This window comes from Chiloscyllium punctatum, chromosome 3 (genome assembly GCF_047496795.1).
Source record: "Chiloscyllium punctatum isolate Juve2018m chromosome 3, sChiPun1.3, whole genome shotgun sequence".
In the NCBI taxonomy this organism is placed as follows: Eukaryota; Metazoa; Chordata; class Chondrichthyes; order Orectolobiformes; family Hemiscylliidae; genus Chiloscyllium; species Chiloscyllium punctatum.
Genome location: NC_092741.1, coordinates 125,889,245 through 125,901,897, shown reverse-complemented (window position 1 = coordinate 125,901,897; position 12,653 = coordinate 125,889,245). Strand labels below are relative to the sequence as shown.

General features: G+C 38.0%; 1 protein-coding gene across 7 annotated transcripts in view; it reads left to right on the top strand.

The window, feature by feature from the left end:
* fbxo9 (F-box protein 9) overlaps positions 1–12,653 on the top strand; it is a 94,140-nt gene that overhangs the window by 18,311 nt on the left and 63,176 nt on the right. For 2 of the 7 annotated variants that reach the window (XM_072560368.1, XM_072560360.1), the window contains exons 2-4: positions 1,643–1,720; positions 4,628–4,786; positions 9,856–9,913. In XM_072560368.1, the coding sequence (XP_072416469.1) occupies positions 1,643–1,720; positions 4,628–4,786; positions 9,856–9,913 (295 nt within the window). The remainder of the gene's footprint in view (positions 1–1,642; positions 1,721–4,627; positions 4,787–9,855; positions 9,914–12,653) is intronic. The other 5 variants (XM_072560415.1, XM_072560377.1, XM_072560395.1 and 2 more) reach the window with 5 other exon arrangements.

Here is a 12,653-nt window from a genome sequence, read left to right as displayed (position 1 = left end):
CTGTTGACTTTAGTAAGGCTTTGACAAGGTTTCACATGGTAGACTCATTAGTAAAGTTAGATCAGTTGGATAGGATTCAGGGAGAGTTTGCCAGTTGGACGCAAAATTGGCTTGATAATAGGAAACAGAGGGTGATGGTGGGGGGTTGTTATTTGGACTGGAACGCTGTGACCAGCTGGCCTCTGAAGCTTTTTACCACAGACTGCTCTCCACCCCTTGTTCAATCACTTGCTATCTCAAATTAAATCTGGACAAAATATACCTCTTAAAGCCATAACATTGCCACAAGAGACTTGGGGTTAAGGTACATAGTTCCTTGAAAGTTGCAACACAAGTAGACAGGGCGGTGAAGAGGGCATTTGGCACACTCTTCTATGTTGGTCACAGCATTGAGTTGGGATGTCATGTTGTAGTTGAACAGGATGTTGGTAAGGCCACTTTTGGAGTTCTATAGGAAAGATATTATTAAGTTGAAGAGGGTGCAGAAAAAGATTTATAAGGATGTTACAGGGACTGGAGGGTTTGAGTTATAAGGAGAGGCTGATTGGCTGGTACTTTTTTCACTGGAGCATTGGAGGTTGAGGGGTGACCATATCAAGGTTTATAAAATCATGAGGGGCTTAGATAAGGTGAATAGCAAAGGTCTTTTCCCACGGGTGGGGGAGTTCAAAACTAGGATGCATACTTTTAAGGCAAGAGCAGAAAGGTTTTAAAAGGGCTTGAGGGGCAACCTTTTCCCACAGTGTGGTGCAGTTGGTAGATGCAGATACAGTTACAGCATTTAAAAGACATTTGGACAGGTATGTGAATAGGAAAGGTTTAGAGAGAAATGAGCCAAAAGCAGGCAAGTGGGTCTAGTTTGGGAAACACAGTCTGCATGGACACTCATTGTTCAAATTCCTCTGTTTTAAACCATGGAAATATTGTGACTTACTTTTGTTTAGTAAACAACTGATTTCTGATTTTTTTTTAAAGCAGTTTCTGATAAGACTGCAACACCAGAAACATTATTTTGCTGATTCAGTTATTAAATGAGTATCAGCTAGGAAGTATAAAGCATTGTTGTTTAGTTTAGCACTAACATACATAGAACACATACATGATCTAATAGAGATTCCTCTGTCCATGTTTCCTCTCTTAATCCACACCAAATTAAAATTTCTTGCAGATTACAGGCTACAATGCTCAAAATTCATGTAGTATTTCAGCCTGTTATATTTCATGGGACATATGTGTTCAAGCAACTCTCAAATCCCCTTCCTTTTTGCTCCATACCTTTCCCCCTCAGCTGCATTTTAATTCATTCTCTTCCTTACCAAATTTTTGTTAAAAATCTAGTTTGTTGTCCTTCATATTATCACATTTATTTGGACAGTCAGTGTTTGCAAGCTTTTCAAACAAGCATTAAAACTATTCTCTGACTCCATCTCATTTCATTGCTGAGTCTGAACCAAACTGCCTGCATCCCTGGGATTTCTATTTGGTCCTGAGCTGTGATTTTGACTGTATTTTCTCTTTACCAAATCATTTAGTTTATTTTCTAATTAATCGCCCATTTGGACCCTCTATTCAGCTTACCTACAGCTGAGACCTTCAGTACTTGCTCCAAGTAACTAATAAGAGCGATTCATTCTTCTGTTAGCAGGTAGACAGTGAAAAAGATAACTATACTGGTGTCATTGCTGAAGAAAACGAAGGGTCTGATGAAGCAAACCTTCAGGTAGTAACCTTTGTTCATTTTAAAATCATTGAAATTAATTTCCCATATTGAAGCACACTACCAGAACCACAGAGTACATCTTCATTTACCAAGAAATTCTATTTAACAATCTTTAATAGAAGCCGAGTTGTGTTGTTGGATCATGATTGTTAACAGTTTATGCAGTGACATTATATGTAAAAATGCTTGTGAAATAGGAAGAAAAGGAAAAAAATATATTAGTACAGTATCTTCCACTACTTGAGAGTATCCCAAAGTGCTTTACATGCAATTAACGATGGAATATCGTTATTGTACTGTAACAGAATCTGGCAAACAGCAATGTACAATGTCCAGATAATTTGCTTTAACATATTGGAAGCATCTCAGAAAAAAACTTCTAATCAAATGTCTATTCTCATTAGAGGGAGGTTTCATAAACTTTAAAACAAAAAGGTGAGTTTTACTTGCACCTGTCACAATCTCAGGTTCTACCAACTAAAGATTTGCAGCTAAAGGTTTACTTTGACATGCAACTATTATGGTAAGAAACATGTATCTAAGTCCCATAAATGGCAATCCGTTGGATGCCTAATTACTCCATTTTTAGTAGTAGCAGTCAAGCGAACTTCCTGAGCTTCAAAAAAAAAGTGCTACTTGATTCTTTTCCCATTTGCTTGCTCAGATAGACATCATGGTAGCAAGTTTTGAGAAGGTTTGTAGCTCAGGTTGAGGTTCTGGATATAGGTTTGCTCGCTGACAAACCTTCCAGTTCAGCGAGCAAGCCTACATCCAAACATAATGGTTTCAGGTCCCATCTGAAATCCGGCAACACTAATGATGAAACGTTTCATGTGAGTCAGTTTACAGATTGGTACTTGAATTCTTGATCTACAAACTCAAGTGAAATTGCAAACAAATAGATAAAAATAATGTAACTGTAGTCAAATTGGAAATATTTAATTGTTCTGAATCAACACAGATGATTGACATCTTAACTAAATTTAGCTCTCATCTGTGTTTGCTTATTGAATCACTTGTATTTCATTGAATTTTAATCCAATCGCATATCATATCAAGCAAGAGGTTGCTGTATAAAGACCTAGTTTTTGGACAATCAAGTAAATCAATATTTAATAAAGAAGTAAAAGGTTTCTGTGATGACAGATATAAACCATTACTGCTGCTGATGTCTGGAATAGGAATTAATATTGAGTGTTATTTAGCATATTGGTTCTTACGTTGGGAAGAACAAATTGAAAGGACATGATTCAAATTTCAGGAAAATACTTCTACACAAACTTGTCAAAATTGGAGGTCTAGGCTTCATCAGTGAGTAATCCAAAAGTTAATCAAATGTCATTTTGTGAACTAATACACATCAAAGGATAACAAGATGAAAACAGATGTTCACTATAATTCACCATGCAAATTTGTCTAGAAAATTATTCAAATTGAGAGGAGGAATTGTTAATTTTACTACAAACCATTAAGAAGCTTATAGAAAGCTGTAACTGATAAGTGAGAGGTAGTACATTGTGGCAGGAAGAATGAGGAGGTCACATAGTCTTTGGAAAAGAAGTGCCTTGGTGATGTACAGATCAATAAAACTAACAATGTAGGTTTTGAGGACCATTTTCAGTAAAGCACTGGGCTTTATTGCAGAGAGCTAGAATTAGAAAAAAAAACCTGAAGTTATATTAAACTTGTGAAAAATCATTCTAAGACAACATTTGAGGTACTAGGAATCTTCTAGTTTCCATTTAAGGAGGATGTAGAGAGTCTAGAGAAAATTCAAAAAGTTGTTTACTAGAATGCTAATCGAACTAAGGTACTATATTTGCACAAGGATAACAATGGCTTAAGGTCATTTCTTTTAAAAAGTGGAGACAGGTCAATCTTGATAGACATCTTTAAGCATATGAAAGAGTTTTTCAGTTTTCAAGGTGACATGACACCTATTATTTCACCTTAAATTATATATGTTTTAATCAAGAATCACAGATTATCCAAAAGAGTCAAGGATTAACGTCATTTATTACAGAGCAACACTTCAAAATGTAATATGTAATCAGAACAGAGATATGACCAGAATCAGATGAAAACAATTACCAGTCCCAGATCAGATGAGTGGATGGTGTGAGGTAGACCAGATAGAAGATGTTCATCATGACAGCTCTATTCTGTCAGTGCTGGCAGGGTGCTATAGGAAGTTTGAAATTAATAAAGTAAAGACCTATTTCTATAACACTACTATTTCTCAGAATTCCTTAACACAGTTATCTCTCACAGTTAGTCGTATAATTTATGGCACAGGAGGATATATTACCTATTTTACTCAACTGCATTGTGAAAACTCCCAATTGTAACATTTTTTTCAGGTAGTAGAGCCAATGAGACGCTGATGGTTGGTGTTGCCTCTTATTGTTTCTTCTTCTTTTCTTTCACATTGGCTGGATTGTAGTATTACCAATTGTGCACCCACACAGAAAATAATGGCTGTTGTTTCTTGAATTATTTCATGTTGCTTTTGCAATAGTATGCCACCTGTGATTACATTACATGTCTTTTTATTTGTGAATAGTCTACCCATAACACAAGGGTTCAGTGTGTGCATTCTGCACTTACTGCTGTTACAGTTCATTGAACCCTATTTTGATACCGTCTTTTCAATGTGCAACATGAAAATGAAGTTGGACATATACAGCAAAAGGAAAAATTTTGCACTCCTATGACGAAGAAACATATGGGTGGCGCTAATTGCATTGTTCTGAGCTACATGAATTTATGAAGTACATTTTACCACAAGAAAAACAAGTAACTAATAAATATTAATTTTTTTTTCTTAAATTTGAGAGCACAAGTTTAATTATGGCATAGGTGAATCATACTTAATATTTATATGGAGGTGTCAATCTTCTTTTCAAGGAGGAACTTGATGTGTTTCGAGCCCAATGGATGTCTGAGCTGAATCCAAATGGAAGCTCCAATGGATCTGGCATGGAGCCTGGTAACGTCTCTGGCAAGAAATTTCCTTTCAAGTCTTCAGGTATAAAGGGGAAACAGGAGCTTGCTTGTGAAGAAAAGGTATTATGATAATCCTTATGAAATATTTCATGCCTAATTGCTTTGGGTCTGGAAATTATAACCACTAAGAGCAAATAGAACGTTACAGTGCAGTACAGGTCCTTCGGCCCGCGATGGTTTCACAGGTCAGCGCAACAATCTGAAGCCCATCTAACCTACGCTATTCCATTAATGTCCATTTACATGTTCAGAAAGTTGGCAAGTCTACTGCTGTTGCAGGCCAGACATTCCATGTCCTTACTATACCTCTGACATCTGTCCAATTTCTGTCACCCCTCAGTTTAAAGCTATGTCCCCTTGTGCTAGCCATTACCATCTGAGGAAAAAGGCTCTCATTGTCCACCCTATCTAATCCTCTGGTCATCTTATATGTCTCTATTAAGTCACCTCTTAACCTTCTTCTCTCTAACAAAAACAGCCTCAAGTCCCCCAGCCTTTCCTCATAAGACCTTCCCTCCATACCAGGCTATATCCTTGTAAATCTCCTCTGCACCCTTTCCAGTGTTTCCAAGTCTTTCCTATTATGCGGCAACCAGCACTATATGCGGCAGCGGCAGAGTTTTGAACAGCTGCAACATGACCTCGTGGCTCTGAAACTAAGTCCTTCTACCAATAAAAGCTAACCAGCTGTACACCTTCTTAACAACGCTATCAACCTTGGTGGACAACTTTCAGAGATCTGTGCACATGGACACCGAGATCTCTCTGCTCATCCACACTACCAAGAATCTTTCCATTAATCCAGTACTCTGTATAGGCAAAAGTATTCCTGAGGAAGGGCTTTTGCCTGAAATGTTGATTGTCCTTCTCCTCGGATGCTGCCTGACCTGCTGTGCTTTTCCAGCACCACACTCTTGACCTAGTATTCTCTATTCCTGTTACTCCTTCCAAAGTGAATAACCTAATACTATTCCACATTAAACTCCATTTACCACCTCTCAGCCCAGCTCTGCAGCTTATCTATGTCCCTCTGTAACCTGCTACATCCTTCTGCACTGTCCACAACTCCACCAACATTAGTGTTATCTGCAAGTTTACTAACCCATCCTTCTACACCCTCATTCAGGTCATTTATAAAAATGACAAACAGCAGTTGCCCCAAAACAGATCCTTGTGGTACACAACTAGTAACTGAACTCCAAGAGGAAGATTTTCCATCAACCACCACCCTCTGTCTTCTTTTAGCTAGCCAATTTCTGATCCTAACTGCAAAATCACCCTCAATCCTATGCCTCCGTATTTTCTGCAATAGCCTACAATGGGGAAGCTTATCAAACACTTCACTAAAATCCCTAGACACCACATCAACCGCTTTACCCTCATCCACCTGTTTGGTCACCTTCTTAAAAACTCAATAAGGTTTGTGAGGCACGACTGACCCTTCACAAAATTGTGTTGACTATCGCTAATCAACTTATTCTTCTCTAGATGGTTATAAATCCTATCTCTGATTCTTTTTCCATAACTTTACCCACAACTAAAGTAAGGCTTACTGGTCTGTAATTATCAGGGTTGTCTCTAATATCCTTTTGAACAAGGGAACAACGTTTGCTATCCTCCAGTCTTCTGGCACTATTCCTGTAGACAATGACAACATAAAGATCAAAGCCAGAGGCTCGGCAAGCTCCTCCCAATTTCTCAGAGAATCCTAGGATAAATCCCATCTGGCCCAGGGGACTTATCTACTTTCACGCTGTCCAGATTGCTAACACTTCCTCCTTATGAACCTCAATCCCATCTAGTTGAATAGTCTGTATCTGAGTATTCTCCTCGACAACAATGTCTTTTTCCTGGATGAATACCGACGAAAAATTTTCATTTAGCGCCTCTTCCATCTCTTCAGACTTCACGCACAATGGACAGTTTTTTGTCATCCTTGATACAACACATTGTTCAGTGTAACTTAAAATTGCATTATACACAACTTGTGTGTCTTTATGTCTGGAAGAAATGGGCGGGGCTGAGTGGTTGTGACTTGACTGAAGTTGAGAGGAAATGAAGATTAAAATTGCTTAGTTGAAATGGATAGGTAAACGAAAGTGAGCATCTTGAGGAAGTTGTGATGAGGGCCATTTTGAATGAACCAGTGTCTGAACAAAGGGGATCACTAATAATGTCTGCAAAACAATTTACAATATATCAGCATGGTGGCTAGGTAGGTAATCAACTGCTTAGGAGTTAGCTGTCTGTGAGATTTCAGTGGAAACGGGGCCAAGTGACCAGAAGAGGAACCTGAAAGAAGCAGTAAGCCCGGAGATACTGTTACAAACAATCCCCAGGTGATATATCTGAATTTATTATGGTTCCAGGCAGGATACCCCAAACTATCAAATCCTAGGTGAGGAAGGATGAACTGACTCCCCTTTTTTATTCACCCACTCCATGGTTTGGCTGCAACAAGGTTAATTTAAAAGGATTCCTTACCTTGTGAATGCTTTTTTCCTAAGATCAAATTGATTTATATTTCAAAGGAGTCAATTTAACCAGGCTTTCTTAAGTTAAAACAAGAATGAGTACATTAGTTAGTAAACACAAGACAAAAACATAACAAAACTTAGATTAGAAATGAGAGACAAGTACAAAAGTTTTTTTTTAAAATGATGTATAAATCAACATTTGAGTTCTGTAAAGTGTAGATGAGGATTAGTTGCGACTATTATGTTGGGTGATATCAGTGTTGTTGGCATTGTAGTTGAGCTGTGGATTTCAGGATTTGAGTAACATGCAGGATAGATAAAGGGGACCCGGTAGATGTAATATATTTGGATTTCCAAAAGACATTCAATAAGATACCACATGTAAGGATGACTTAATGAAATAAGAGCCCATCATGTTTAGGTAGTATAATAGTATGCTTGGAGGATTAGCTAGCTAATAAAATATAGAGAGTTGAGGTAAGAGGGGTATTTTCAAGACGGCAACCTGGAACTAATGGAGTGCCATAGGGATCAGTGCTGAAACCCCAATTATTTACAATATATATTAATGTCTTAGATGAGGAAGGTGAATGTACTATAGTTAAATATGCGGATGACACAAAAATAGGTGAAAAGGCAAGTTGTGACACAAAAATTCTACGAGGGATATAGGCAGTCAAACACTTGACAATCTAATGTGGGAAAATATGAAGTGGTGCATTTTGGCAGGCAGAATATAGCAGCTTAATTGGAGAAAGCAGCAGCACTAGCATACAATTTTAGCAGGTGATAGGGGAAAGTAAATAGAGTGATGGCCTTTATTTCAGTAGAAAAGTATGGAATATAACATAAAGAAAACCCCTGAATCAACCCCAAGCTTGATTCAGACTACACATGGAATACTGTGAAAAGTTTTGGTCTTTATCTAAAGAAAGCTATACTGCACTGGAGGTACTCTCCCAAGAAAACTCAACAGGTTGATTCTGGGTGTGGAGGGATTTTCTCATGAGGACAGATTGGGTAATTTGGGCCTGTACCCATTAGAGCTTAAAATAATGACAGGTGCCCTTATTGAAGTGCACAAGACTTTTAGCAAGCTTGACAGAATAGATGCTGAGATATTTTTTTACCTCCTCATGGAAAGTTTAAAACCTGAGGGCAAAATCTCAGAGTAAGAGGTCGTCCATTTAAGACAGAGATAGAGAGGATTTCTCCTCTGAGGGCCTTGAACTTGGAATTCTTTAGCGCAGTAGTCTATAAATGCTGACTCATTGGCTGAATTCAAGTCTCAAATGGACAGATTTATAATCAATGAAGGAAATGAAGTCATAGAAAAAAGGCTGGAAAGTGGAATTGAGGCTTATGGAATCATTCATAATCTCAGTGATTGGAGGAGCATGACTCACTAGGCCAAATAGTCTAGTTTTGCTCCTGTTTCTTATGGTCATCTTTCCTGGGAGGGTGAAACACAAATATGTCTTTAAATGCCTGTCCCCACTCTGGAATATAACAGGAAATGTTTTCCCACCAAGACTTGCTTCTGTCTTATGCAATCTCTATCTCTTTGAAGTTTCCTTGGCACAGTATAGGGTGCAGCATCTTTGCTTTGCAGGATAACTGTGATTCTTATGCTCTGTTTCATTTCAACAGTGGCTGGCTTACAGTACTCAGAGCAGAGGAGCATCTTTTCCTTTTTTAACCTGCATTGCAGTGGCATTTAATATCTGTCCTCAAGTTGTGACCTTCACAGCACACTAGTACACTAACATACAGACCAGAGATTGCAGTTCATTTTTAACCATGTTCTGTATTTTCCTGCGAGGGTGAAACACAAATATGTCTTGAAACTCATGTCCCCACTCTGGAATATAACAGGAAATGTTTTCACGCTGAGAGGTGCTTCTGCCTTATGAAATCTCTATCTCTTTGAAGCTTCCTTGGCACAGTATAGGGCGCAGCATCCAGGGTGTTCACACAGTAAATTACATACTTCAAAGCTGCATTATCAACCAGGCTTGCCTTGGCTTGTAGTTGAAATAGAACACATCTTGCCCAAAAGTTTGTGAGTAAGTTTGATTTTGTCATGATAATGGATCAGAACTCCAGAGGGGAGATAAACTCAACGTTTCAGCATCAGAAGCTTAAGGATCAGTCAGAATTGGAAGCAGACAATGATTTTGAGGTGTTGCCACTGCTGATTTCAGTACAAAGGATGAAAACATTGTGACTGTTTTGCATTTGATATCACAAGCAATCAGCAACATTTAAAATAGTCATTTCTCAATTATGATAAATATATTTCCAACTCTCTTCTTATGCTTAGAGTGAATATCAGCATTAATAATTAATTATTTCAACAGTAGTCATTATCAATATAGAGTCATAGAGATGTACAGCATGGAAACAGACCCTTCGGTCCAACCCGTGCATGCCAACCAGCTATCCCAACCCAATCTAGTATATCTTGAAAAATCAGGAATGAACTGGTTGTGAAAAGCAAGCAAAATTTGAATTGAATCTTAACTTAATATTCCAGACAAACCTTGCAGCCAAATCCGAACCTTCAACTATTTCTGGCCAAGTATCATTGTATTGTTTCCAAACCTTGCCCACAAGTGTAATAACTGACCTGTATACCTACGTACGTTGCAGGCCAAAGAACTGTTCCTGAAAGCAGTTGAACAAGAACAGAATGGAGCAGTCTATGAAGGTAATCTGTATATTTATCACTTGTGTTTTAAGCCAGAAAGGGGCCATTTGTGACTTGTTTTTTTTTATTTTTGGGGAATCAAGTAGTTCAGATCGGCATGCAAATTTTATATAATATTTCCAGCTTTTATTTTAAAGAAGATATTACAATCTGGTGAAGAAAGATTAAATTGCTCCCTTCCTTGTTTGACCACCACATGATTTTTTTTTGTTTGAAAAGGATATGCTTGCCATTTCAGTGAGTACTTAAATTCTTTGTATGTTGTGATCATAAAAGAAGCATGAGGCAGTTTCTCTTGAGTTTTGATTTTAAAAAAAAGCAGTTAGGGTTATTATGCTTAAACTAATCTAGGTAAAATAATAATTTGTGTACCAAATCGTTCTCTCACAGACTTCCAATGTTCTCACTCTCAAATTCACAAGTACAGTGTGGAGAATACATTGGCCAGCACACGAAATGTTTCTAGAAAGAAGTGCATCTCCTTTGGTGATTTCAGGCTTGATTCGATGGTCTCACTGCTTCAAATTTCTCGTTGTAGACGAACGAGTAAACTTCATCCACTCAGTTTGGCTACATAAAACACAATATCTTCACAAAAATATATAAATACTAGTTTTGCAGTCTTAAGATTATCCTAGCGTCAGTACTGTTGGGGGAGAGAGTTCCAGGTTCCCTACCTTTTGTGGGAGGAAGTGCATCTCATCATTACCAGTGAACAGCCTCTCTGTAACTGTAAGATTCTCACCTCTTTTCTTGGACTCGCCATCATACAAAATATTTTGACTCTCTCTACCTTACTGATTTTTTGAATAAGAAATGAAAGCAGAAGTAAATCAAATGGCCACAAGTCTCAAGACCATAGATAATGGTCAGCTTGATGGCTCAGTGGTTAGCACTGCTCCCTCACACAGCCAGGCCCCTGGGTTCAATTCCCACCCCGGGCGACTGTCTATGTGGAATTTGCACGTTCTCCCCTTGTCTGCATGGGTTTCCTCCGGGTGCTCCGGTTTCCTCCCACAATCCAAAACATCGACAGGTCAGATGAATTGGCCATACTATATTGCCCAAAATGTTAGGTGCATTAGTCAGGGATAAATGGAGAGAAATTAGTTATTTTTTTGGAGGGTCAGAGTGAACTTGTTGGGCCAAAGGGCCTATTTCCGTACTTTAGGGAATCTAGTCTCATCTAATCTAATTAAAATAATCATCTTCCTCTTTAACACACACTTTCTGTATTCCTTGATTACCTGACAGATCAAAAATCACTATATTCCAGACTTGAATTTGTTACTTTATTTACTCATTCAATGTGGGATTCACTGGCTAGCTAGCGTAGAGTGACAGTCACACAGCATGAAAACCGCATTTATCACCAATTTCTAACTGCCCTGGAGGAAGTGCTGGTGAGTTGCTTCCATGAATCACTGCACCATTGAGATGTAGGTAGACACGCAATTAAGAATGGAGTTAAGAAAAAAAAATCCAGGATTTCAAGGATATACTTAATAATAGAACCTCCACAACACACTCTGATAGACAATAACCTTTAATTAACAACCCTTTGAGTGAAGAAATTTTTCCTTACCTCAGTCTAAAATGATAAATCCCTTTATCTTAAACCTTTACCCTACTAGCCCCATTCTAATCTCTCCAGCAAAGAGGAAAATCTTCCACTGACCATCCTATCAAGTCCATTCAGAATCATATCTATTTTAATGAGATTATTTCTTATTCTTCTGAACTCCAGAGAGTAAAGGCCCAATTTATTCAAATTCTCTACTACCTCCATGACAAGAATATCCTTTCAAAGATATACAAAATTGTGATTCCACCAAAACCCTGTTTAATTACAGCAAAGCTTCAGTTTCCTGTGATCAATTTCCTCTAATAATGACCAACATGCCATTTTCTTTCTTAATTGCTCTACCTGAATGCTAACTTTGTGTTCCTTATATGAGTACAACTGAATCTCTGAACATCAACGTTTCAAAGACTTCGAAGATGATTCTTTAAAAACGTGCTGCATTTCTACTCTTACTACTAAGTAAATAATTTCACACTTCCCCATGTTATACTCCATCTGCCATCTTATCATTAACTTAACTCATTGATATTTTTTCACAGCTTCAGCATGTCTTCCTTTTAGCATAAATTGCATCTAGCTTTGTATTATCAGTGAACTTGAATGCATTATTCTCATAACTTCGAGAAATGCCACAGTAACTGAGCAGTGAAAATCATGTCCAATTTTATCTAACTACTTGCTGTGTGAAGAATTTTTTTCTCACGTCACCCATGCTGCTTCTGCACGTCACTTCAAAACTTTTTATTTTAATGATATTACAAAAATAGTGCTAGTATATCTACTTAATGCAGTGAGTTTAAGTTGAATGTTACAGACATCTTGTTCTATGGCCTCCCTGCTCCAAAGACCTTTATCCACCTCTCATTACAATTATTTGGGATTGCCCCACACCAGAATGGTTCCTATTTTGCACATGATTTATTTCCCATTACTGCCATTGCTCCCAGCCTTTTTTTTTCCCTTCCCTCGCCCTCCAGTTCCCTGCCCTTGGTCCCTCTCTGCAGTTACCAGCACTATGGACTTAATACACTGCAATTCTGTACTGGCTCCCACTCTGAACTCTCATGGAGGTCTTGGATTCCACCTATTGGCATAAAGTCAGAAATCACACAAAACCAGGTTATAATCAAACAGGTCTATTTGAAATCACAAGTT